A 27377-nucleotide genomic window follows, 5' to 3' on the forward strand; every position below is an offset into this window, starting at 1 on the left:
CTGAAAAGAAACATTTTCTTCAATCTGAGGGGGAGGCACTTGTTTTTCTTGCAGTTTAGCACATGTGGGCCCTCATCAACAGCAACAAAACAACTTTTCCACCATTTCTTATCTCAGTTTATCACGAGGTTTTGATTTTTCTTAGACAACGGTTGTTTGCTTGCTTTGTTTGTTTGCTGTAATTTCTGAGTTCTTTTTCTTAGTAGAATTTAGCAATAAAAGCAGCAATCACAGTTGTGTGTTGCACTGGGTCTATTTCCCATCCTTGCTTAGTCGTGAGAATTCTCTCAGCACGTGGGACTGTTCCCATCCAGATTGCTCTCTTCTGTAGCTGTCAAATACCCAAATCCTCGTGCCCAGCCTTCATCCATGGATTGCACAACCAATTACTGCTGCATGACAGATGCTGCGATCCTTTCTTATCAGTCAGTTAGCACTTTTTTTTTAATTGCGAGATTATAAAATGTTGGATCATGTTTCAGCAGTGCTGTGGTGCGTCCCATGAGAAAGGGATGGGGAATTTTTAGAAACCTATCACAATAAATCCTTAAAATCATGTGCCTGCGACTCAGTCACTGAGAATGGTTTATGGGTGCCATCTCCTCAGTGGGAAGGGGAAGTTGGCATAGGATGTGGGTGTTTTGTGGTGAATGTTTATTGCAGAAAGCTTCCACAATGTCTTTAGAGCATTTAGAATCTGATGGGCTTAAAATCTGTTTCTATTATATAAATGAGAATGGTTCTGGCGTTCAGTCATGTTTGTATGCAAGTTGTGCTGACAGCTCAGTGGCCACCAAAAGTGCCCAAGTCTTGTTCCACGGGTGGGACAGCCAGTTGCACATCTCCTCTGCAGACTTCGTAGCCTGCCAGCCATCCCAGCAGAGCATCCCACCCCTACAGCACTTCAGCCCCATCGAGATGGAGAACTGTTTTGCTGCCGCCGAAGTTGGTGGGTTTGTCCCCCAAAGCGTATTGCCACAAAAAAAGAGAAACATGGCGTGGATTCCTACAATAACTGAGATTGGAAGGGGCCTCTGGGGATCCCTGTGGTCCCTCTGGGACTGACAGGTAGATTGATTTTAGTGCAGAAAAGGACTGTGAGTGCTGACAGGAACTGTTTCTCGGGACCCGTGTCAGGTCCTTCTGAAATCAGCACAGAAACTGCTTTAAACACTGAGTGGCAGATCTGGGGTCCCAGTGGACGTTCCTAACCTTGAACTCCTGACAACTGGGCAGCTGCTGTAAGCTCCTGGTAGGGACACGGCCCCCTCCAGGGCCTCTTTCACCAGTCCTGAGGGGCACCTGAGGATGTAAGCGAGCTGCAGATCCCATCTCAGTCTACCAGCCTTTGTGATCCCCTCTGTGATCTGCCCGGTGCTGTGAGGAGCCTTCAACTCGGCAAGGAGCTTAAGGTGCCTGAGATGAAATACAAACTGAAACGAGTTCTTGTTTTCTTCCTCGTTTCAGAAAAAAAAGCGTTTGTTGAGGGAGATTTCAGTCTGTGATAAAACAAACGACCTGTGAGTTCATCACATCTCTTCAGGGTTTGCTGCAGCTCAGAGCCCGAGTGCTGTTTTATGGAGGGTTCTGATGCTTCTGCTGCACGGCTCGACTGTGAGCAGAGGAGGGCTCGGCCAGCAGGACTTAAGCCCAGAAGCTGAAAGCATTAGGCTGCTACCATTATGTGGGCTTACTTGCCCTCAAAATATGTTAAGAGACAAGAACTTGGGAGTTTCCAGGAAATCCACCCAAAAAAAGCCCACAACAGAAGAGCAGCATCTGTGACACACCGTGCCATGAGACTGCAGCAGTGGAAAGCAGCTGGATTTAACTTTCTAGGGCTCCTTCTTCCTTCAAAGAAAATCAGCAGTTAAAAAAGCTGCAGTCATTTTGCAGGTGGAATTCAGCCCCCACCACAAATGCTGGGAACTGTGAAGCAAATGTAGAGCAGAAAGGTGCAGGCTCTCCGTGGCAGTGATGTGCTGGTGAGCTTTGTGACCAAACGTGTGGCCTGAGCTGAGCTGCCTCCTACCATTGCTCCTGCCTGTTCCCTGCAGGAGATTCCATGCAGGAGCCCACGTGGTTGCAGCACAGGGTGTCTCATGGCAGTGTTTATGGATGTGAAAGTGTTATCAGCCCACCGTGTGTGCAAGGTGAAATCTGAGGGCTGAGCTACCTATCTGTGCATGAAGGCTTTATTCACAGCCTTTTCTAAGCAAAAATGTTGAGACAATGCAGAATATTGACTTTTGCACATCTTGGCCACCTGGATGTGTTAGACAGAACCAGGCTTACGTCCTTTCAAACTGATGTGAAAACCTCTCTTTGACTAATGCAGGCCTGGAATTGCCCTGCACCCCTCAAGCACCGCATGGGCAGAGTGGGGTGTTGAATGCCACTGCATCCTGCCCTTGCTAACAACTCCATTTCTCAGTTCTGCATCTCAGACAGGTGTCATTTTTTGAGGCTGTTCAAAGGAGAGGGAGACAAAGTAGTACATTGCAAGAGAGTGGCTGCTCTGAGATGCTGTGGGGCTGCAGTGCTGCTACTCGTGCTTCTGGTGTCCAGAGCCCCCGCAGCCCTCTCTCACATAATCATCTTGTAAAGCTGATGTCGAGTTCCTGACAGGCTCCTAATCCGTCCTGACATGCACACAGATGCTCAGTTGAGTGTCATTTCCTGCTCTGAGGAGCCCAGATTGTTCCTGACTGGCCCTTGGGTTTGAGCAATCAGTTTAATTTTTCTCTCTCATTTATTTATTTGCCTAAGGGAGCTGTGCCTCAGCCCCCTCCTGTAAATCTCCTTATCATACAGCATGCCAAATGCACTCAGCAAGGGCAGGAGCTTTATTTACGAGCTGTATTGCTGCTAGGTTCCACGATGCTGCAGCACAGGTTTGCTCTGGGTACTTTGCAGTTCCAGGCTTTGCTTGCATGCACCCTCCTTGCTCTGCACAGTTTCTGCAGGAGCCCACTGCTGTTGAACCAAAGCAAGATTTAGGCTTAGAGTGAAGAGCAAAGTGTGATTCCTTTCCAGGTTGTTTGCTTCTGCTTTCACACCTAGGACAGCCAGACCGCAGCAGGAACCCGGCTGGGGCCGTGCAGTGGAGCTGCAGCAGCAGCAGCTGTCTTGGGACCGCTCCGTCTGCTCACTCTTCAGAAGGGAATACTCCGCTCACAGTCCTTTACAAAGCAATTCGAGGTTAATTAGCAACTTCTGGCTTCACTGTCTAGCTGTTTTGTTTATCTTTGGTCTGAGCGAGTTCTCTTCCTGTTGTTGTTCCTTCTTCCTGAGCATCGGGGGGAGCCCCGCAGACACCCGTCCCCCTCTGTGTGCAGGGGACTCTCCAGCCAGCGCAGGCTCTGCTCCCTCTCCCAGTTGTGTCAGCCAGTCCTCGCCTTCTCAGTTGGCTCTCCTTAATCTTCAGTTTTGCTTCTGCTTAAATGAGTGCCATGTGAATGTGAGGTGATGGAGGAGAGAAGCACAGTGCTGGGCTCTGTGGTTAGAAGGGAGCGCTTTGCTCTGCCATGGGCTGCCCTTAACAGCTTGGTCTCAGCTCCTGTGGGGAAGCACAGACGTGGTGGCCGTGCTGGCCAGGAGCTGGGGTGCAGAGGCCCTTTGGCACACTGCCACAGCCCGTGGGTGGGTGTTGGAGCAGGGAGGTGACATCTGAGCTGCCCTCAGCCCCTCCTTGGAGCCCAGCTGCTAACACTGGTGGACGGGATCCAAATACCAGCACATGGGCTGAAGCTCAGCCGTGGGGCAACCCCTGCTTTGCAGCGGGCAGGCACCGGCCGTAAATGTAGTCCTCTGTGTTAATAATGCCTCCACCGTGAATGTTGTGTGTGACCTCATAAACTACGTAGCAGTAAGCTTGTAAAGTCTGCGGCCTTTGCTGGACTCGCATTTTAGGCAAGAAGCCTGGAAGAGCCAGGCCATCTGTGGTGGTAATGAGTTTCTCATCCTTTAAGAAAGAGAATAGTCCCTTGGTGGCCTTCCCCGTGCTGAGGGCTGCATGGGATTTTGCTAACTTGCATGAAAGTGGAGGATCGAGCAGTGCAGCAGGGAGACCCCGCAGTGAATCTACTGGATATGGCCCTTAAATTCATCTGTCAAACTGCTGCCATCATGGGACAGGTGAAACAACAGACACCAAGCATGGAAAGATCATCTGCATGCAGAGCTATTGCTCAGTGTATGAATGATCCCCAGTTCCATGCAAATCCAGAGGTGCTTCTGAATGCAGCTGTTTGCTTCGGGTTGAATTAAGCTTGAACAGCCCCCTGCAGACTGGGTGGCAGAGGCTGACATCATGGGAGGCTGGAGCACTTATCTCCTAACACTTCTGCCTGCACTTCTCTGTCTCAATCCCTTCTGAGCCTCCAGCACAGAGGACTCACAGCACAGAGGACTCACAGCACAGAGTACTCACAGCACAGAGGACTCAACCCTTCCTTCCCATCTCCCCATGCTCTGTGGGGCGCCCAGCCCTGCAGTGGTTGTGCCAAGAAGGTCCTCATGAGGCTCAGCTCTGTCTCACGGGAGTCCCTGGCTCTCCTTTGGCTCCTCTCATTGTGGAAATCCTTTCTGCTCTCCTCCTGCTGTCCTGTGCAGTGCAGGCAGATGGTTCCTGTGGCAGCTGTCGCACCGCAGCTGTGCTGCTGCACTCAGGAAGCCCAACTGCAGCTCCCCGCAGCCTGCTCACTCTGTGCTGCACCCAGCCCACTCCTGCCCCATCCCCAGCATGCTCATGCACAGTGATGGGCTCTGGGCAGCTCACAGACAGCAGCGATAGGCTGGATCACACTTCTCCCTTTTGCAGTTTTTTTTGACCATTCTTTGACAATTTTAGAACCTGCTCAAGTGAGTCAGCAGCTCATGGGCATGCTTAAGAAGTCCCTTTGTTGCTGAGTGAGTGAAGTCTTCACTCCAACCCTCAGGTTTAACCTCTCAGTGGTTTTGCTGTGTTTCAGGTCACTTCCTTGCATGCCTCTTTGCAGTGACTGCTGCTGCACCTCTGCATGACCCCTATGGTGAACTCTTTGTTCCTGCTGGGTCTTAGAGCACATGTCCAGAGATTGCCTTCCACCAGGCCTAGGTTGTATTTGGGTTGGCAGCAGCATGATAAGAAGGCAGTAAGGGAAGAGCTGTGAAATGGACTGTCCCCTCATGCAGGGACTGAGCAGAAAGCAGTTTTGGAAATACCCAGTGAGAGATGTGCGTGGCCATGCATCTCCCAGTATCAGATGGCTTGTTCCTGCAGCCAGTCATCAGGTCACACAGAAGAGAAGGCGTCTGTCTGGAAATCTCATTTTCACACTCCCACTGTCTGTGTTTTCAATTCAGATTCTGCCCCAAACACGCATCTCCTTTCGTTTCTTTTTTTTTTTGGCTTTTATTTTGTGCTTTTTCCCCCTATTTGAAGCATTTTTCAGGATTAAGGTGGGCAGGAAGGAGTAGCCGAGGTCCCACGGTTGCTGTTTGCATGCTCTGCTCCACCAGGCCCCACTCCCAACTGGCCCACAGTTCCCAAACCATATCACCTCTCTGCCAGGATGAGCGCAGGATTTTAGCTGGTTACTCCTTTCCACAGCACTTTTCTCAGAAATCTAGGTCGTGAGAAATGTGTGCGAATCCTTTCCAATTTTCCTGGCTTTTATTTCCCTCATTGACCTCAGACTCTCAGCAGCCTCCATCTGCCCGCCCCGCATGCCGTGGGCTCCTTGGCAGTGGGATTTCCCATGGAAGAGCCCCTCATGGCCTTCCTTCTTTTCTTGGTGAGTGGGTGGGAGACACCAGTGCTTGTTCTCTAGCTGCCAGCTTGGTCCGGGGGGTCTGTGCTCTTCACACTGTGTTGAGTGCTCTCCAATATTCAATGGGATTTCGTTTGTATCAGTAGCAGTTCGCATGGTGTAGCTTCTGGGTTCAGCCTCATTCCCTGCCAGGGAAGTTGTGTCCTGGAGAAACCAGCCAACTGTGAGCTGCATGTGGGGCTGATATCATTGCAACCAATCTTGGCCCCATGCATGGGAGAAATGAGCCTTGGCAGAGTGCTGTGCTCTGCTCTGCTGTTTCACTCCCGCCTGCAATGTGCTCCTGCGGGGCGGCACCAGGGACCCACTCCCACTCCATGTTGATTCCGGAGCACCCCCACATCTGTCCCTGGTCCCCACTGCAGCCCTTTAACTGATAAGTTAATGTAGGCCTCATGTGAGCACCCAGAGCTCACCAACAGTGCCCATGCACAAGCAAGGGGAGGCCTTTTTGGGGAAGGATGGGGACTGGCTTCCAAAATTTGGCCCAGGCTCTGGGGCAGTGCAGGAGGATGCTACTGGGAGGTGCAGTGCAAACCTCTGCCTGCAGCCAGGAGAGGAGGAAGAGGTAACTGGGGAAGGCTGATCCCAGCTCAGAGGTGGCAGCTTCCTTCCTGTCTTCATCAGCTGTCAGTATGCACTGAGAGCTTCAGAGCAGATCTGCTGGTCTCCTCCAGCCCAGTGCCACGGCTCTGGAAAGGCACTGGGTGGGTGAGGTAACACCACGCTCTTCAGGGAGGTTTTCCTCATCAGAACTCTTCCACACCAGGAGAGCAGAGATGCCTCCAGGTGTTGGGCATGGTGAGGGGAGCACATAGCTGGCCCTAGTCCTGCATGGTAGTGGAGGTCGGGACACAGGATGAAGTCCAATCAGGGGAATGGCTCCAGCCCACCTTTGCTTGCTTGTGCTCCTGTGCCTCTGCCACGATTTGAAACAATGGCATTACTGAGAGAAAACCAAGAGAGGAGTCCATATGGTCTCTGGATGACCCTGTTTTAACCCCTTGGAGATGACTGAGCATGGTCTGAGTCTCCTCTTTGTAGGGCACAGCCCAGCTCTGCTGCCTCTGCTTTCTTTTCCCCTGCTCCAGGTCTTTATTGGGAATCTGAGCCTTTCCATAGCTCAAGCCCATCTGCCAAGCCTGGAAACTGCTCTAAACAACCTCTCAGCTGCACCTGTGTGCCATTAACAGTAACAAAACAGCTGGTAGGAGAGCAAGTTTGAGAACTGCAATGCGGGGGACAGTCCGGAGCCCTGTGCTGCTCCACTGGACCTGCAGGAGGGTGGGATGCTCGGCGGCCAGATGGGCAGTGGAGGACATGCAGGGTCAGGGTCTGAGTTTGGATGTGACACATCTGCAGCTGCTCCTGATTGCAATTTTGTAACTCACGGGTGGGAAAATCCCTGCTAATTGGTGGGAAGTTGGGTCAAGAGGATTAAGAAAGGGAATGGTAATGGGCCAAGGCACGTCATTCCTCTCCTGAACTTAAAGTATGCATTGAGCTAAGAAGCACTCAGTATGGGAAGCAGTTGAGAGCAGTTGACAGGTGAGGAACCATAAAGCCTTCCAACTTTGCGTGTGAGACAACGTGCCTGTTTCCACCTCCTGCTGCCCGTGGTGCCCCTGAGATGCGCCTCACCCTGGGCCCAGCAGGGCAGAAAGCAGCAGTGGCAGCAGCCAGAGCCCGGATACTGAGTGCTGACTGCAGGACCCTTCCTCAGTGCACCCCTGCTTCTCCTCTGAAGAGTCTGTGCACTTAGCAGTGTGGGATCTCACGCGTGTGTAAGCAGCTTGCTGCTATGAGACACTGCCTCTGACCACAAATTGCAAGTATTTAGGCAGTCAAATTCGTTTCCGTTCCCATGCTGCTGTTGTAGATAGCTTGGTGCAGGTCAAAAGGCACAGTGCCGTGATGTGCAGAGCCCAGTGGCTTGGCGTGCTGTTCTTGTTGGGAGGGCTGATAGCCCATCAGAGGTGTGGGGAAAATAAACAGAGCAAATCTGAGAGCAGAAAATGCGGGCTGGCCTCTGACACACTGAAGCCTCTCCCCACAGCTTCATCTCACAACTGTTACCTATGATTAAGAGTCCGTATCAATCTCAATGTCATGAAAGTCACACAGGCCATGAAATCCCCACGTTCGATGTTGAAATACAGCATTTGATGCATTTTTGTTTGAAATGCGTAAAATCTGAGTTAGAGATGGCATGGGGAGTGCTCTGGGCCCCGTCAGCCAGCAGCAAGCCTCTCACTTCTCCCCCTGTATTCACCACCATGTGTAATGTTTTCTCCCCAGCTCATCCATGACAAAACTGTTAAAATTGTAGGGATGTTTGCCACGGCCAGCCTGTGAAATCAGCCTCCTCTCTAGGAATGAGAGGCCTCTGTAGTTGTGAGCCTGGGCTGCTCTGCCTGCTGTGGATTCCCTGCTGGAGAGCAGCACCTAGGAGCTGAGGGATGGGGCAGCACAGCAGAGATGGGTGATGGAACAAGGATGATGGAGGTGGGTGCTGGAGCAAGGTGGTGGGATGGGACAGAGTGATGGAGCTAGGAGATTGGATGGGGAGTGGGACGGTTAGTGTGAGCTGGGTGATGGAGCAATGTGTCAGGGTTTGCTTGTGTGCAGAATAACAGAATTGTAAGGGTTGGAAAGGACCTCTGGAGGTCATCTGTCCTCCTGCTCTAGGCTCGGGTTACTCAGGAAAGTGTTCAGGTGTGTTCTGAGTACGTCCACAGGAGGAGATTCCACCAGCTCTCTGGATAACTTCTTCCCAGGGCTCTGCCACCATTAAAGTACAAAGGCTTTTTTTCATGTTCGTATGGAGCTTCCTGTGCTCCAATTTGTGCCCACTGACCCCCGTCCTGTTGCTGCACTCAGCAGAGCCTGGCCCCATCCACTTGACTCCTGCCCATTAAATACGTACAGTCACTGATCAGATCCCCTCTCCCCTCCTGCAGCTGAACAGCCCTGGGGCTCTCAGTCTTTCCCCATCAGGAGGTGCTCCAGGCCCCCACCATCTCTGCACCCTGTGCTGGGCTCCGTGCAGCAGTTTGCTCTGCCTGGAGCTGGGGAGCCCAGCACTGCACACAGTACTGCAGTTTCTACCATGCAAGAGAGATAGAAAAGCAGAGTGAAACTAAGAGGCTTCAGCAGTCTGACCACTTCTCTGTTAACCTGGCATTGCATGCTTGGTGGAAAGGAGTTCTAGCGGTTCTGACATGAGCAGTACTCTCTGGATGAGAGTCTCCGCTGGCAAGTATGCAGTGGTTTAGCAGCCAGACAGCCTCAGGGATGTCCCCGCTCGTTCCGTGCACCCCATGGGATTCCTACTTGCACCTGCAGCTAAGGGGGAAGCAGTGAAGTCTGCTGTGCCGTGCCAGAGGAGCTGCTTGTCACTGCAGCAGGGCTCAGGGTCTGCCCTGGGTTCCGTACAGCTCCTCTCTGTGCAGTCAGTTTCACTAACTCACTGATTGATAACTCTCTGGAGTGCGTTTTCCCTTTCCTGTCCACGTTTGTCCCAAGCTTGGCTCTCCCTTTCACATTTCCCACTTGTGGAGCAAAGACTGGGGTTTGTCCGAAAAAGGGGCCTGCTGGGGAGGCCGGAGCAGCTCGGTTGCTGAGCGTGGTGGCCTGGCAGCGTTTGTTTGTGAGAGGTAGAGTTCTCACGCTCTAAATATACAATCTGTGATAAGGGAAGGGAAAGAGCCCAGCATGGAAATATTCCTTCTGTAAGAGAAATAATTTGCTGCTGCTAAAAATATATGTTCATATTATTCCTGCCTTGGTCTCCAGCTCGATGGGAGAGAGTGCACGCAGGCTGCCCTCAGGGGACCCGGCTCCGCTGCAAATACCCGGCGCTGAGCTGCGCCTCCGCTGGGGCCGGAGGATCACGGGGGGGTGAGGGGTCGGCATCTTCGCCCTGGTTTATCATCCCCATCTCTTTCTCAGGGCAGTAAAACCTCGGTACGGGGTTACCCTGGAGGTCATAGGCAGTAACCTCTAAGCAGGTGCTGACAGTGGGAAAGGAAAGTGATCCGTGGAGTTCCCAGAGCCCATGCGCACAGAGGCAGGAATGGCTTTGTTGAAGGGGCCGCAGGCTCGGAGCGGTGGGATGTGTGTAATCCCTTCCTGTCTCATCTGCGAGCATCCCGGCCCTGCTGCTTCCTTCCCCCATTGCCGCTCCCGGGACCCCCGTTCCCACCCGCTTCCGCTCCCCTGAGCGAACACAGCAGCCGCCCTGGGGGGCAGCACCGGATTTCCCAGGGACTGCCCTGGCCAGGGACAAAGCCAGCCTGGTGGAGTCCTGCCTGCTGCTTTTCCACTACTCTGATATGGAATGAGCAGCAAGTTGTGTGCGCTGCTGATGCAGGGGCCCACGTCCACAGATGGCTGGAAGGGACTGTGTCACTGTCTCCAGCCCCTTCTCAGCCCCCACCACCCCTGCACACAGCGCCTGAGGTTCTTATTAACAGGTGAAATCCTAAACCACGGCCTGGAGAATGAGCGTTATAAGGTCCCAATAGCCCCATGCCACGTGCCACAGGGACATGAGTGGCTCTGGGGGGCCCGGGTCAGGTCCCCCTGCACATCTGTTCCTGAGCAGCACGGGGCTAGGAGAGCTGAAATCCCAGTGAAACCTTTGGCATTTTCTTGCAGGTCTGTCTCCAGTCTGGCAGGTGGGCACAGCCCCTGCCCTGGAGCAGCGGTGCAGGTGGTATCTCCCATCCTGGGGTCGTGCTCAGGGGGCTGGGGTGCTGAGGAGCTGCCAGCAAAGGCTGATCACAAACCAGCAGGCCTCTGCAAGGCACTTCATTCAATGTCTTGGCATTGCTCTCTCATTCTCAGGTAACTCCTTTGGGGCCGGCTGTCTGCCCCCCAAGCATCCCCTGACCATTGTTTGTGAAATTGCACTAATTTCCAGCTAGGTGTTGAGAGATAACAGCTAATGTTCAGTTCAGGATTCAGCAGCTGGACCGCTTGGTAGGAAAAGCATTGCTGCAAAAATGAAATACTGCTTCTTTGTATACATTCTAGTTTAGACACCCTTATCATTCTTATTTCAGTAAGGTAATGAGTAAGGTAAGGTTCCACATCCATCCTGGCACTGGGTGAGGAATGCGTGCACCAGGCAGGCCTGGCAGGGCGGGGAGCTGCTGCAGGAAGAAAGGGAAAAGCTGCCTCCTTGCTCTTCCTGCCTCGGCCCCTGTCCCGTTTCAATGGCTGGGAAAGGCAGGGCTCAGCTGGCCCAAGGTTGCGTCTTTCTGCCGCCTGGCCCCAGGCCAGCGTGCGTGAGAGCCGCCGGACGCAGCCCAGCACTGTGTCACGCAGCACTGCAGCCCAGCACCATGCCAGCCCCATCCCTGTCACACCGGGTGCTGGGTTCTGCCCTGCCAGGAGTCCAGCTGCTCGTGGGGTGTGGGGAGGGTAGGGGGAGAAGCAGCTTGATTTAACCAAGGAGGCAAAAGGGAGGCTGGGGCCTCTGCTCAGCCTGTGTTACGGGCAGCCAAATGGTGAGGACCTGTTCTGTCCGTGTCCTTGAGCCCAGTCAGTGTTTGCCTGTTGGATGCATTGCTTGAAGCAATGTTTGATCCTTGGTAAGAAATTGGAGCAAAATCACATCAGCTGCTGCACTGGCAAGGCAGCGTAATAACAGTGCCATGTCTTATTTAGGATCAGTTGGTAACTGCTTTAACGCATCTTTGAATACAGGGGAGATGGAGCAGATCTTACTGTGTGCAGAGTTATTTATCAGTGGCTGCTTGTCAGGCTCACCCTGCTCTGTGGCCACATGCTGCAAACATCACTGCCAAGGGCTGAGGCACGGCAAGACTTCTCTCTTCCTGCAGTGGTAAAAGATGAGCGTCTGTCCTTTGAATGGAGGTGGATTTGGAGTGGAGCTGGGGACAAGCACGTCAAGTGCTTGGATGGATTTTTGTTTTCATTGTTGCCTGCTTTCCTGCCTCTCCTCCTCTGCCAAGTGAGCTGGGTACCCACAGAGTGGCCATGCCCTGGCACACAGTGATGACAGGGTTGTGCCGCAGCAAAACCTGGCAGTGCGGTAACTTCACAGGCTGGAAGTGGGGCGATGAAACAGTATGTGACATGTCCAGGGTGACAGGAGAAGCTGGGGCAGCGCCAGGCCTGGTCTTCTGAGCCCCGATGCAGAATCCGAGTCTCATGGTTTGGCTGAGGGCTCTGCCTCTTGTCCTGGCAGCATTTAGTGGGAAGCCAGGACTGTGCCTGGTACAACTCCTGGTGCTCAGCAGCTTGCTGCTCTGCCTTCGCTGCATGTGGGTTTGAACGTAGAGCTGTATCTGGGTTGCTCAGCATGTCCCTCCTCCTGCCGGCTCCTCAGCATCGCCTGGGTGTGACACTGCGTGGCATCGCAGAGCAGCCCATGGTGCAAAACTCAGATCCGGCAGCAGAGCCAGTGGAGCAGGGCTCTGCGGGGCTGGGATGCTGGGGCTCACTTGCCCACCAGTAACCTTGGCCACCTTGCTGCGACCCAGGTAGGGCAGGGTTAACGTGGGGAGCGTCCCTCTGCAGTGGGCTTTTTGTCTGCTGCGATCCAGAGCGTTTCCTGGTGGAGCGCTTTGCGTCCGGTCGTTAGGGCTGCTTGGCAGCCGAGCAGAGAGGAAGGCTGGAAGTAAACACAGGCACTTTTGGATCAGTAGCTGGGAAAACCAGCGAGAAGCTGCATGGGATTGCCGTCTCCAGAACCTCCTTGCTTCCTCGCCTTGCAGACAAATGGCTTCCTGCAGGGCACGGCGCTCGGCTCCGCAGCCACCAACCCATCCCCAGCTCTGCCTCTCATGGGGCTTCCAGTGAGGCGAATGCATCAGGGGCTGGAGGCGTCAGTGGGCTTTGTGTGCCAACTCTAAGTGGCCACATGGAAAATCCCAGGCTGTATTAACTTAATAATAAAGATGGGTCTGCCTTGGGTCTGTTGTTCTCACCATCCTGCAGAGCTGGGGCGGGGGGACCTGCTGCCTCAGCCTGTCCTCACAGCCTGTCCTCGTGCTCGAGCTGTTCACCCTGGACGTACAGTTGCCTTGTGGCAGGATGGCAGTGCCATTTGGGGCTGCTAAATTCCTAATTTCTGGGCTTTCACTTTTCTCCTTTGAACCAGGCCTGAGGTTTCCTAGAGTGAAAGGAAGAAATGCATTTCTAGATCCCTGGGGTCGGATAGGAAGACATCATCTTTCTGAACAGCATAAGGCTGAGTCATAGTAGGACGTGACTCTCCCATGGCTGTTCAGCAGTGAGAGCAGGGCTCCGTCCCTCGAGTGCTTGGTTCAGGACAGCAGCAGCTCAGCTGCCCATGCAGAGGTGTTCACATTTGACTTTGACAGACGGTGGTCACAGTGCTCTGCACTTCCCTGCAGTCCCTTCACCTCTTCCAGGTTTTCCTCTTTTCTGATTGCTAATGAAAAGCAATTTTTCTCATGACTTCTCCCTGGTTTGGGCATATAGAAGCATACAAAGTCCAGGGTTGACAGGAGGTCACAGATTTTCTTCCATAAATGAGACGGCTACAGGAATGGCCAACACAGACAAAAGAATGAGAGGTTGTTTGAGTCCACTGCGCTGAGCACGTCTGCCAGGAGGATTTCCCAAATAATGAAAACATTCGCCTGTTTCTGCTGTTCTTTATCCTGTGCAAAAAAAAAGGGAAGGTTTTAGGATTTTCTTTATGGCTCTGTTTTGAGTGCTGTACCTTGTGTTTGGCTCCATCCCATGGAGCTGTGGCTGAGGTTCAGCATCTCGACTCTGCTCTGATCCGTGCAGAGGACGGCACCCACCTGGGCAATCCAACACAAATACCCTTCCTTTCTCATGAAGACGCAGAAGAAAAAGGCTCTTTCCTCAACCTGAACCGTCTGCCACAAGTTCAGCAATCACAATGTGCACCAGACCGGAGGGCAGGGGGATCCCACTCACAGCATTTTCCACGTCTCACGTTTGTTCTGTAGCTGTGAATGGGAATCCATCGTGACTTCATTGGTCTGCAATGCGGTCGCTGGCGGCCTTGGGAACGACAGCCTTCATCCTGGCGTTGAGTCTGCCTGCGATTCCCGCTGGGGCCTCATTTGAATGTGATGTCTCAGTGCAGAAGGGCAGTTGGCTGATTCCATGTTCCACTGTCTCTGCTCTTCTCTGCTTGTATCTGTGAGCTTTCCTGGATTTTCCCTGGAAGGAGAGCTCAACCTGCCGTTTTCCCATTTCTTTCGTGTCGCTGCTCTTTCAGCCATCTGCAAGGTGCAGGAAGATCCGCGTCACATTCTTGTGAGAGCATCCTGGCAGCCTGGAAGTGAAGGGGCTGCCCTGATCTGAGCGGCTGCGGGACCATCCCAATGGCATTGGCTGTGGTTGTCACACGGTGCCCCTGGCTCTCTAGAAACCCCCATCCTGCCCAGTGCTGCAATGTGCTGCTGCTGGGTGCTGCATCTCCATTGCCATCATGGTGGGGCTGGGCTTGTCTGATTGTCCTGCTGAGCTCTTTGCTCACTCTAGCAGGACTAAAGATTTGGGCTTTGCCATTGGTGTGTGCTGACAGCTGCCCTATCAGTATCTCCTTGTCCTTCAGGAGTAGCCATGTATCTGAGAGTCCCCCTCCAGATTGATGCTCCTGAAGGGAGCGGTGGTGTCCGCCTAACCCTGACCCTAACCCTAACCTGAGCACTGTGTTCCCTTCCCATGCCCGACACTCCGTCCTCATTCCACAGTCACAGTCAGCCCTTTCAGCTCCTCCCGTTTGTGTATTGAGGATTATCTCTCAGCCCAGCTCTGCATGTTGGTGAGCAGTTCTTCCCTTCGGGTTCCCCATGCATGGCACAGTTGACCTCAGGTTCCCCAGCCCTGCCCCGAGGCCAAGTCTATCTGCTGGTAGAGCAGGGGAACCCACGGCACATGGAAGTGTCTCCTGAGGAGCCAAGAATACAATCTGTGTCTCTTGGCTGCCCCTAACCATTAAAGCCAAGCTGTTTAGTCAGTGCGTGACCTTTCCTGCTTTGTATAAACATCACCGTGATTATAATGTATCACCAGGCTCCGTTATTCCCTCAACACGTGTCCGACATCTCCTCAGTGCTGTGGAACAGCTGAGGAATCTGGTTCTGCTTTTCTTCCCAGCGCCAGGATAGCCCAGGGGCCACAGGACTTTCTGAGCAGAGGAATTCAGCTTCCTGCAGCAGTAGGGTGAGCTTCAGGTTAAGGCATGAGGTTAACCCAGGAGCAGCCTCCATCCGAACGCCACGGGTCCCCCAGATGCTTTGGAGGTTTTGCCACAGGTTCTCCATCCAGCAGCCCTTCCTGGCATCCCTGTGCATGTTGCAGAGGACGTTGCTCTGTCTGCGCGTCAGCACAGATGGTGCAAGGCCATGCACATCACTCAGCTCTTCTGTGTCTGGGTGCAGAGGTCTGTGTTGGACTGGCTCTGTTCACGTTCCTGTTTGAACAGAGGTGGGCAGAGCAGTACTTGCTCATGCTGCAAGGGCTGGCAGTGCCCCAGGACCTCGGGCTGCTGGGACGTGTGCTTGCCTCTGGGGACAAGCCTGCAGGAAGTGCAGTCCCTCCAGCATTCATCTCATTGCCCTGCTCCTGGGGCTTGGTACCCATCCCACAGCCCAACACCACCTTCCCTGTGGCTGTTGATCACTGAGGCTGCCAGGACTTCATGGTCATCTGGCTTGGAGGTGTCCCCATGCTGCTGTGAGCAAAGGTTGTTGCATGAGGGGTGGAGAACCAGCTTTCTGTCTTCACTGACTTTGTAAATAGAAGGAAGTAGGAGAAACTTGAAATCTCTGATTATCTTCCAAGGGGACTCCCATCCCCTCCAAGGCACAAGGCATGTCTCAACGTCCCAGCCAAGGCTGGAGCCCTTCCAAGAGCTGCAGTGTTTCTCGTTCTCTTTTGAAGAGCTTTGCTCCTCTCGGTACAAACGCTGCAAGGTGGCAGTGCCCCAGGGCTGGTGCAGGAGCAGCCCGCAGGCAGGGCATGCAGCTGACAGTCAGGCTCCCACGTCTCCTCCTGCCACAGGGCAGACCTGGCTGGGGCAGAGCACCTGGCAGCAGGGCTCCATGCGGGGCTGCAGGGTTGGAGTCCTGCTCCTGGGGTTTGTGCATCTGTGAGCTGGGTGTGTATCAGGACCCTCTGGCAGGACTGCAGTGCGTGGTCCTCCTTCCCACAGCAAGGTGTGCTCATGCAGAGCTGTTTCCCAAGGCAAGTTCCTAGTGCTTCCCTCCTCCCACCTACCTCTCTCCTCCAATTTTGTGGATATTTTGTGGGTTTGCACTAAAGGCACTCTGTGCTGCATGGCTCAGCAAAGCCTTTAATGGTTTTGGAGAGTTCTGAAAGGAGAGATTTAAAAAGAAAAGCTGTTGTGAGCAAGCTCTGCATGATTCCAAGAATTTCCCCTGGCCCCTTGGGCTGCAATGAGTGCAAGCACCTGTCCACATCGCTCCTCTCGTGCCTGGTGTGGGCCAGCAGGGCACAAGGCTGGAGGTAAGCAACGCAATTCAGGTGTTGCTTCTGGACATCCCCACCCAGCAGGCCCATGGCAGGGTTAACTGCCCCGTCCCCTGGCCGAATGCGAACAGGATGGCCCCTGGCCTTGCAGCCAGGAAGGCTGTGAGTCAACAGCAGCTCCCTCCTGCTGATAGAAAGCCCTGCCAGCTTCCCGTGGTGCTGGGCAGGGCTGGGGGCTGCGGGGCTGAAAGCAAGGCTGAGCACAACCTTGTCAGGGTTATTAAAGGAAATGGCAAATGGTGGGTTGTGAAACTCCTGGAAGGCGTCCAGCCATATAAATGAGAAGGGAAGCCGGGAAGAAGAAGTGGGGCTGGTGTGTGCCGAGGATGGGATGGAGATGAAAGGTAAGCTAAGTATAGTCCTGAAACAAAACGAACACTTTGCCCTGGTTTTCGGTAGCGATGGAGATGTAGGCTGGGAGGAGGTGACTCATGTACTTGGGAAGGGGAAACACCAGAACCAAAAGGGAAGCAGCATTTGAGTCCTCCTTGCAGGCAGGTAGGACCGGCCAGCTTCTCCAGAAATAGGAAAGTACCAGCAGCAAGCTGGAGTCACGGAAGAAGAGTTTGCAGCAAATCTGTCAAAGCACAGGGGCTGGTGGTTTGGATGGAGAACAGCAAATAGGTCCATTTATTGGGGCAGGGAGAATGTGTGCTCGGCACGTAGGAGTCTATTAGTCTGAATCTTGTAGTATGCAAAGCTTTAGAATGAACATTAAAATAGAGAATAATTAAGAACATGGAAAATGGATAAGATGAGATACGGATTTTCTGAAAGTAAGTGATGCCAGGGTAGATAAAAAACCTGATCTTCTCGACAAAGCAGATGGGAGCTGCCCAGGTCTGGGCTTCAGCACAAGAGCAAGAAGGTGCTGGGCTGTGAGGGCTCTGCTGGGTGGGTTTCTCAAAATCAGCTGTGGAAATGATGTTTCATATTTTTCTTAATGGCTTTGGCACAAGCCATAGAAATCGCTAATGAAATTCAGTAATTACCATAATTGGGAATCATCATCAAAACAAAGGAGTTGGGGGAAATTGTGCATAAAGAGCCAGATGCCCTTCAGGATAAGAGAAGTACTGCAGTCTAAAATGTCCCTCCTGGATTTGCTTTCCACCACTTCCACAGGCCTGTTACTTCTTGTGCCATTGACTGCAGAGTCCCTTCCAGATGTTGGTGCTGCTGGAGCGTGCCAAAAAACGATCTGAGTGCAGCCCTGTCTTTTTCCAATAGCCCCATGGAACAGTGCTGTGCACTGAAACACCAGAGGCGGTAAAGGGGAAGAAAATAAACCTGTTACAAAGTCTGAGCTCGCTTAATACTCAGACAGCACTGGGGGACGACTGCTGAGTGTTCCACCAGGCCTGCAGTCGCACGGCGGCACGTTGCCAGGGTGCAGCACCTGAGCCTAGAAGTGAACGACTGAGTTGGGAACCCATCCGGGAACAGAGCTCGTCCTGCTGCTCGTGCTCCCATCTGCAGGAAGCTTTTAAAACATTTGGTGATTATTGATGTAAACACGAGGCGGCACCGGCACGGCTGGGATCATCTCCTATCTCAGGTGCTGGCAAGGAGCCTCCAGCCCTCCCCTGTGCGGCGCTGGGAACGCGGCCCATTCACCACCAGCTCTGGCAAAGTGTTTTTTCAATCCATTCCTGTTTAAGCAGCGTGGTATCAAGGGGATAATTGCTCTTTGGAATTGATCCCAGAAGAAAATCATTCAGTTCTTTCTTATCAGGTCCTTTCTTGCAGGGTGAGATACCCACAAGACTTATCTCCCCGTTCAGCACTGGCCTCTAATTACTATTTAAACAGCTCATTAGAAACCTTTCAATTAAGTGCTGTGGTGGAAGCTGCAGATCAGTGTGGGGTCACACTGCGGTGCAGCACTGCCCTCAGGGCACACCGGGGGCACTGAGCCCAGCGCCTCTGCCCGGCCGTGCGCCCCCAGAGCAGGGCTGTGTGCTGGGCCCGGAGCTGTGGGCTGAGAAGCACGGGATGTGAATGGATTTGGCGGCGAGGGTCTGTGCTTGGGGTGAGGGGTGGGGTTAGGGTTAGATTTAGGATCGGGGTGAGGATTGGGGTTAGGGTTAGTGTGAGGTTCTCCATCAAAACCCCTCTTTGGTTTTGGGTTAGGGTTATGGTTTGGGTTAGAGTTGGGGTTGGGGTTAAGGCTAGGTGTAGGATTAGGGTCGGGGTTATGGTTAGAATCTCCATCAGTACCCCTATCATGGTTAACACTGGGGTTAGAGTTAGGGCTGGGGTTAGGGTTAGAGCCTGCTCTGGCTCAGCAGGGCACGGGTTCCCCAGCAATGCTCCCGTGCTGTGGACGGAGCAGCCGCTCTGTGTCCTGGCTCCCAGACAGCTCCGGCCCCAGAGGAGCCACTTTTTGGCATTCATCTCTTACTGGGTTTTTCAGCAGGAAAACCGCAAATGTTTAATAAATATCGCTGTGAAAAGCATGCCAGGCAGCACCCAGCAAAGTGTGCATGCGTGCCCTTTGGGCTGGCGTACACGCTTCGCAGAAGTGGGCCCTGTAAATATTTTCTTGACATTTAGGAAGTTAGGAGGAGTGCTTATTATGTTGCTGCCAATTTGAGGATCGTGGCATGGGGAGCGCAGGAGGCGTGCAGGCGGCCTCAGAACAGTGCAGCTCTGGGCTCAGGGATCACTGGTTTGCTTCAGAGGGCTCAGAGGTGGGCTCGGGGCGCTCCTCACTCCCTTTAGATATTCATAAGCGTTGGTCTTAGAATCACAGAATGGCCTGGGTTGAAAAGGACCACAATGATCATCAAGTTTCTACTCCCTGCCAAGTGCAGGGTCACCAACCACCAGACCAGGCTGCCCAGGTGCTCCAGGCCCCCACCATCTCTGCACCCTGTGCTGGGCTCTGTGCAGCAGTTTGCTCTGCCTGGAGCTGGGGAGCCCAGCACTGCACACAGTGCTCCAGCAGTGCCCTCCCCAGTGCAGAGCAGGGTGGGGGGATCACCTGTCCCACGCTGCTGGCCAGGCTTTTTGTAATGCATCCAGGGGTTCCATTTGCATTCTTTGCCACCTGGACATGCTGCTGCCTCGTGGCCAACCACTGGTCAACCACTGGTCAACCAGAATCCCATGTCTGTCTCCTGCAGGTCCTTCCCTTTCAGCATATTCCAGTGAGTGATGGAAACGCTTGTGGAGCCAGCAGCTTTGTGAAACTCCAGTCTTTATATTTTCCTTATCAGTGTTAATGTTTTCTTTCTAAGGATGAGGACAGTGGAGTCCTCCCCATCACACAGGGCTATAGGCATTGCTGCAGCAGCCATTAGCTCTTTCTCTTTCCTCATTTCTGCTGTGTTCCTTGTACTCTTTCCACGTGGTTTCTTTGTCTCTCTGTGTCCCTGCTGCAGGTTTCCTTACTTGCAGAGTGACAGCCCGCAGGGCAGGGGCGGTCCCTGGCAGCCCTCATGGAGGGCCAGGCAGTGCTTTGTTGTGCAGAAGACGCTTCCAATGCAGCCACTGCTCCTTGCTCTGTGAAATGCACTTTTTGTCCAAAATGGTGTTCTCTGAATAGCAAGCCAGGTGACAAAATGCTTTCCAATGACACGTTTGTTCAAGGAAAAGTATGTATTTTTTAATCAAACTATTTTGAACAGGAAGAATAACTTCTCCTTTCATAAGGAGTCAGACCACAGTTTCCCCAGCATCCAAGCACTGAGCAGCGCGGTGCTGCAGGGCTGCTCTGGAGCTGCAGCAGCCCCTGGAGTTCCTCAGCTCTGTTCACTCTGCACCCCCTTCCCAGGTGCAGCTCTTCCCTTAGGTGTGGCAGTCTATGGATTCCAGTCCATGAGCCGCCCTGTCCGTGTGCCCACAGCAGCAGTGGGAGCGCAGAGCTGCAGCTCCTTCTGTCCCATTGAACTTTTCTCTGTTGTTCCTGGGGTCAGCCCGGCCAGGGAAATGAGGGCTGGGGCCATGGAAAACTCGGACCCCAGCGCCACCTCCTATTATATAGATATAAATGGAATGGAAAATTATTTCGGATAAAAGTGCACTGCCCTCTGAGAAATGTTCTCACAGAACCGCCTCCGAGAGCGCCTGAACTCCATAGCCCAGCGTGGGGCTGTGCTGGGGGGGCTCCTGCGGGCAGAGGGGTGTGCAGGGTGCATCCGGCTCTGCTCGAGTTCCTTTGACACGTGGCAGTGGGCAGTGCAGAGCACAGGGCAGGGATGTGTGCAGCCGTTCCCCGTCCATCCCCAGCCTGTCGCTTCTGAGCTGTGCTGTGCTCACTGCTGGAAGCAGAGGGAGAGCAGCGCTGGGCTGTGCTGCTGCAGTCCTGCAGGGCTGAGGGCTCTCCCCATTGCACAGTCAGGCTCCGTCTCTCCTGCTGCCTCCCAGCACCTCCTAAAGCCGGAGGGTGCTTCCTCCCTATTGCCATTTAGGTGCCAACGTCCAGCTGCGTTGTTCTCCAGCCATAACCACACACCTGCATGGCCCTGTGATTGTGGGTTGGGCTACAGGATGTGAGCAGGAACAAAAGTCAGCCAGCTTGCATGAGCACGTGCACAAAGAGGCAATTGGGCAGATATTTTATTTGCTTTTTAACCATTTTGAAGCATCCACTTGAGGACTCCATCAAGGGCAGAAGTCAAATCTCAGCAGTCAATTCATGCAAAGCTTTGTGGCGAAACATGGAGTCCTAATTTGGTACCCAGAATGAGATTGGTTTGGTCAGTAAAAAATTCATTTGTAAGTAAGAAAATCAACACTGATAGAAACCAGGCACTAGAGGCTGGCCAAAAGCAAACGCCTGTTTCCCAGTGTCCGAAGAGCCCTGCTGGGTAAGGGGAGGAAGGAAGGCAGAAGCACCAGCGCTCTGGGTTCTGCAGTGACCCCTTGGTTTGTGTGTCTCATTTCAGTTCTGAAGAGGAGCTGATCTGCAGGCCAGGACTGCTCCTCACCTGAATTCACAGAGAGGCTCCTGAGCTCCCTACAGGGCAGAGGCAGAGAGCGTTGCGTCCTGAAGCTGTTTGGTTTTGTGTTTACTTTCATTGCTGTAATTGTTATTAAATTTCATGTTAATAATAAAATTGGTCTGGTTACGCTCAGAGACAACGAGAGTGCCTTTGCAAGTCCCCTGCTGCCCCTCTGCACTTATCCAGCACAGCACTCTGCAGGCAGAACACACAGATCCACACAGATGGTTTAAGTCAAGTGTGGTTCTTTGGGAAATAGAGCTGCAGCCTTAGGAAAGCCAGTGCAGATAAGTTGAGCAAACATAATGTACGTTGAGGCTTTGGAAGACAGGAGCTCCTGATCAGAGTGCTGGCACCTGAGCAGACAGCCTGAAAAAGCAGCCCCCGTGGAGAGGTAGAATAGGAAGATAGGGACATTGCTCAAAAACAAATGGGATCCGACCCCCGCAGCCAATGGAGCACATGGCAAAAATGCAGTCCATTCTGACAAGGAGACTTCATCCACACGTGGAGGAGGTTGCGTGCCCCAAGGTGATGGCTGCTCTGCTCCCTGGCCTTGTTGTGCTGTCGGCTCATCTTTGCTATGCTCATCTCAGGGGCAGGTAGTGCATTTTCCAGCTGGGTTTTGCTGTGTGCCCGCAGGCTGCAGGTTTCTGTTGGGAACACTCAGCAGCATTCAGCTGCTGCCTGTGGGCTTCAGGATGCTGGGATCAGTATCAAGAGGTGGGAACCTCCATCCTACATGGGCATATCAGACACGGCCCTGTTTGGCACGCTTCCTGTGGGCTCGTGGCCCGCGTTGCTCAAGGAAAGTCAGAGCACAGCGAGAATAAATGGTGAGGTCACTGGGGGGGCTGCTGCACGGAGCCGACTTCGAGCTGTGCAGGAGAGATGTGAGGCACAGTGCTGGAGCAGGTGGCTGTCCCCACGTGCAGGCTGGGTGCCACCAGCACCATGCAGTGGCAATGCCCTGCCTCCTCCCATGTGTCCCTGTGCAGCGGCAGGCTGGCGGCTGGGCTCACCAGCAATGCTGGGAGTGCTTTTTTTCCCAGGCAGATTACGTCGCCGTTTTAGCTTCATTCCCCCCCAACACACCCCCCTTCCTCTGTTATTTTGGTGCCTTTCCCCTAGGGAAACAAAGTTAGCTCAAATGCTGTTCCCACCAGAAAGGCAAAAGCTCCCCCCCCCCCTTTTTCCTTCCTCTTTTGGGTTCATGGTAATGCGTCCCATGACAAAACAAGCACAAATCCATGCACAAAATGCTTTGCCTTTCTCCTTAAAGGGAGAGTCCTTCTCCAGGGCTGGTGCCTGGGGCCAAGCTGCCATCATTCAGAGGTACCCTTCAGATGGAAGGAAGGGCAAAGCTGACTTAATTTGTGCAGGAAGCAGCCCAGGCCAAGACACGATGTCTGGTGGGAGGAAATAGGTCTTGTAGGTGGGCAGTGTCATAGAATTGCAGCGTCACTGAGTTGGAAGGGACCTTACAGTCCCCCAGCCCCACCCCTGCCATGGGCTGCTGCACCCCTCTAGCTCAGGATGCCCAGGGCCTTGAGCACCTCCTGCACTGGGACACCCACAGCTCTGGGCAGCCTGCAGCTGGGTACGGATATGAGAATTGGCTATGAGTATGGAGATGGTTTTGAAGGGGGATCAATGGTATGGCCCAAATAGCTGGGCTGGAGGTCTTCTGGCTTCACTTCAGCTATTCTTGGTGGAGAAGTCTCCATGAGAATGGGTTGCTTGTGCTCCTCTGTAACCCAAAGAGAGAATAGAGTCCCCTCCTGGCACTCCAATGTCAACATCCACACTCAACTGGGGACTCAGAATGCACGCTTCTGCGGTATGTAGGAGTAGTGATAGGAGAGTTATTTTTAATTCCAAACTAAAATGAAGACATGGTAGGCCCATGTGTAAGGACAGACCTGATCAGCCCAAGCAACTGGCCAAGTTTGGTTACAAGAAGTGTCCGTGGAAGCGTCCAAGGGAACCCCTCTCACCATGCATGAGCCCATCCCTGGTGCCCCAGATCTGGAGTACAGCAGCCAAAGCTTCCCGCGTCCAAGATGGAGCCTGAACATCAGCTGTACCCAAATCCAAGGCCTTACCCCACTGGCAGTGCTTCCAGCATGGGCTTTCTCCCAGTACTGCTGTCAGCACTCAGTGTACCACTTCCCTTGTGACTCAGGACATTCCCTTCCAACTCAAGATATTCTGTTACGGTTTGGGCTGTGGGGGCTCCTGTGTGGAAGCACAAGTTGGATTCTATGATCCTTGTGAGTTCCTTCCATTTGTACATATCCTATGATTCTACGAGAACATTTAAGCTGCCTTTGGTGTATGTGGCCACCAGAGCCCTCATTCCACTGGGAACAAAACATCTCTACTCCATGCAGTGTGCCCACCCGACCCCAACCCCCAGCACGGTCACCACATGTTCAACACTCTGCATTTCAGTACATCCTCCTAAACGGAGAGGCTGTACCTGTTTGTGTTTCCTTGCTGGTGAATGAATGGTGGGAGCCCAGGGAAGGAGTGTCATTTCCTATTTTTGCAACTCAGTGATTCTTCATAATGAAACGTGGGCAGTTCATGCTTAGTGCCTGCTCCTGTGGTAAGGTGGTGAAAAGGAAAAAATACAGAATAACAATTGAATTAAAACCCAAATGCAAGTAGCTGCTCCTGATGGGAAAGGCAAAGTGTATCTTTAATTTAGATTTGAGGTTTGAAAAAATAGGAGAGAAGTGGAGAGAGGAGTGGAGTGAAAATGGAAGGAGGAGAGGAGAGGAGGGGAGAGGAGGGGAGAGGAGGGGAGGAGAGGAGAGGAGAGGAGAGGAGAGGAGAGGAGAGGAGAGGAGAGGAGAGGAGAGGAGAGGAGAGGAGAGGAGAGGAGAGGAGAGGAGAGGAGAGGAGAGGAGAGGAGAGGAGAGGAGAGGAGAGGAGAGGAGAGGAGAAGGAAAAAATACATAAAATACATTGGTCCACAGATTTTGAAAATTGAGACTTTCATCTTGTTTCAAACAAGAAATACAGAACTTGGAAAAGCAGGAAAGTTTGTTGGGGGCATTCCTGCCTGGTGACCAGGGGACTTTGGCAGCCTGGGTGCTGCCCCTGCCCAAGTGCTGCTGTTGGACAGGGTTGCTTTGGGATTGGTGACAAAAGGTGAAGCGCTGACCTCCAGGCTGGTGTGTGATGCTGAGCGACCTCTTGGTCCCATAGGTGGGGATGTGGGAGAACCGCAGAGCTCCCGACATGGGAGCAATGCAGCCCGGCTCATCCATTAGGAACGGAGGGGACGTTCATCGCGGAGTCAGCATGGGAAAATATTTTATCAAAGAAACTGGGAATCAAAAAATAAAATTAAAATCTAAACATGAGCGTTTGACACAGTGCCACACGAGGGCTATTTTTAATTTACTTCCTGATCGTTCCGCTTGTTTTCGTCGTCGGCAAGGCGCTGGATGCTGGAATTCGTCACCGTGCGCCAGATGAAGTCAGCGGAGCACCAGGTTTCCCAGGGAGCCCGGCGGAGGTGGGAGCCGCGCTGCGGGGCTGGCGGCACCAGGGACAGCGCCGGCGGGGCCGCGGAGCCCCGCGCTGGGAAGGGCCGACGGTGGGACGGCGGGGCGCCCCGTGGTCACCGGGTACAGCATCATCCGTGGGGTCAGGAAGAGGGAAGGCAGGCCGGTGCTCCTCGCTCGCTGCGCTGATCTGCTTTGGTTTCAGTGAACCCGAGGAGCTCAATGCCATCACCCACCCAGCTGAGAGCATCACCCCCTATGGGCTTGATGTGCTCCTGTGGGCGGGCGAGGGGAGGAAGAGGAGCTGAGCACCGAGGCCAGTGCCAGCAAATGCAAAACTGGGTTTTCCCTGGGCACCAGGTCCTGGACCCACGGGCTGTGGGGGCTGCAGGGGCTGTCGCACACTAATGGCAGCCTCTGCCTGTGCCAGCTGCACCGCGCGCGTTCTTTCTGCCTGTTCCATCTCCCTGTACACACAGCAAAGGGCAATACCAACTTCTTCCATTTTCACTTGCAAGGCTGTGTCTGTGTGCACCAATTTCCTGAAGAAAAAATAAAAAAGAGAAGGTGCTCTGGTTGATATCACAGCTGGGAGGTGCTTGGCAGCGTAACTGGAGAGGACATGCTGCAATTATCCTGTAACAATGCAGAGCCGTTAAGAGTGCTTTCCATCTTGCAGAACGCAGCCCAACATCAGCTAATCTATTTGCTAATCCTGCAGACTGATCTCCTGGAGTTAATGGGAGTTATTTGAAAGCTGAAGTGTGCAAAGTGGGCTTTGGAGCTGGATGGTAGTAATGCCCGTTTGTCACAGTGGCACTGTGCTTCCTGGGAATCTTTTTTTAGGCAAATTCTGATGCATTTGAAATTTTGTTTCTTAAGCATGGTATCTGCTCCACGTTTCTCCGATGTGCTCATAACTGATAAGCTTTGATCCCATTTGTAAAATTATACCCAACAAATATCCACTTGGGCATTGATTCCAGTGCTGGTCTCATCTCTGATTCCCATTTCACAATAAATTAATGTCCAAGAAGCGTTAAAATCACCTCACAGAAGGGTCGAGTCCTGTCAAGTGGCTGCATTTTGGATTGTGCTTTTTTAGTTGGGAGGTTTCTGGTGGTTTTTTGTTGGGCTGGAGAGCTGAGGGCGGTGGGAATTCCAGTTGGGCGCATCCTCATGGACAGCAACGGCTGGCGGTGCTCCTCGGTCAGATGTGAGGATAAGAGGAGGAAAGGAGGATGTCGGGGAGGACACTGAGTGTCTTTGAGGTTTCCAGTGGACAGGAACCTAAATACACCCACCTGACCGATATCAAAGCTCCCACTGGTTGGCAGACCCATTGATGTCTAATCTCCCAAGTTTTCCCACTGAAGGCTCACAGGCTCTGCTTTTGGGGCTGGAGCCTCTCCTGCGTGCTTCAATGCAGACACAGGGCTGGGAGTGTCGCCCTGTGCTCCTGCCCTCCCCATAGCACCGCTGGCGGAGCCACAGCAGCAGCACGTCTCCCCAATCCTCTCCCCCACCCCAGTCCTGCTCTCGCCTTTGTGAGCACACTGGGTACCCTGGCAGACCCCGTTCCCACACTCATAATCCCTGGGTCAGCGGAGGCACAAAGGAGCTGCTGGGAGCCGGGCTGTGGGGCAGAGCCGGCCCTGCTGCCGCTGCCGCCTTTCTTTCTCACTGCGGACGACCTTCAGTTTTCTCTGCTAATCCCTCCCTTTAATCCCCTTCACCTCTCCTTGCCAGGATCGGGGCATTTTCTCGTGTCCCCCAGCAGCTCCATCCTGGAGTTGGTGCTGGATCCACCCCACACACCACACCATGATGTCCTGCTGCTTTCTGGCATCTCAGAGCTGCCGCTTGGTGCTGCCATCGGTTATCAGAGCCCGTGTGGAGCATCCCAAAGAGCTGTGGGGCAGCGGGAGGACAAGCTGACCCTCGGCCCCAAGGCAAAGCTTTGTCCCATGTGTACTCCTCACACAGCCCTCAGCGCTGCTAGGTGCAGCCATGAGGTGAATAACGAATGCTATGGGTCAATTGCAGTTGGAGGACCATGGGGTGCCTGGGAGCTGCGCTCAGCCTCACTCTGACTTTTGGTCCTGTTTGGGGAATCTTGGGCTCCAACACCAACACTCCCAAGTGTTCTTTATTAATCTGTCCCATGCAGTTGATTTCCAGTCAGCACTGCAGCTAGTCAGTACTCAGCAGCAGAGGAACTGAAGCAGTTTTCATTTACAGTAGTTACATTGGTAGTGGAAAGCTCCCAGCCTCATGTCCAGGGTTGTGCCAGGGACCCGAAGACTGGGGGATAAGCGATGTGTCTGCACCTCGAGTTGCATTCCAGGGCAGAAGCTGTTCTGTGGAAGTCACCTACAGATCAGCCTTTCTCAGGGTTTCCTGCCCTGATACGTATGCACGTGGCATGGCCCTGACACCCTGATGGACATGTCCATGGGTTTGTCCTGGTGCTAAACTTCATCTCCTGATGAGATCCAGGCTCTGGGCTCATGCACAGAGCAGAGCACGAAGTCCATTCTGCATCCCCACATTGCCTAGGATTGGGA

At 53.3% G+C, this 27377-nt stretch overlaps 1 protein-coding gene across 13 annotated transcripts in view; it reads left to right on the forward strand.

Annotated features, from left to right (window-relative positions):
* EXD3 (exonuclease 3'-5' domain containing 3) overlaps nt 1-27377 on the forward strand; it is a 243553-nt gene that overhangs the window by 176825 nt on the left and 39351 nt on the right. The window contains exon 21 of one of the 13 annotated variants that reach the window (XM_052681293.1): nt 21236-24043. The exons of the other annotated variants lie outside the window; for them this stretch is intronic. Within the exon in view, the coding sequence (XP_052537253.1) occupies nt 21236-21241 (6 nt within the window). The 3' untranslated portion in view covers nt 21242-24043. Of the gene's footprint in view, nt 1-21235; nt 24044-27377 lie in introns of those variants that run through there. 13 annotated transcript variants of the gene reach the window in all.

This window comes from Tympanuchus pallidicinctus, unplaced genomic scaffold (assembly GCF_026119805.1).
Source record: "Tympanuchus pallidicinctus isolate F22 unplaced genomic scaffold, pur_lepc_1.0 scaffold19, whole genome shotgun sequence".
NCBI classification, from domain to species: domain Eukaryota; kingdom Metazoa; phylum Chordata; class Aves; order Galliformes; family Phasianidae; genus Tympanuchus; species Tympanuchus pallidicinctus.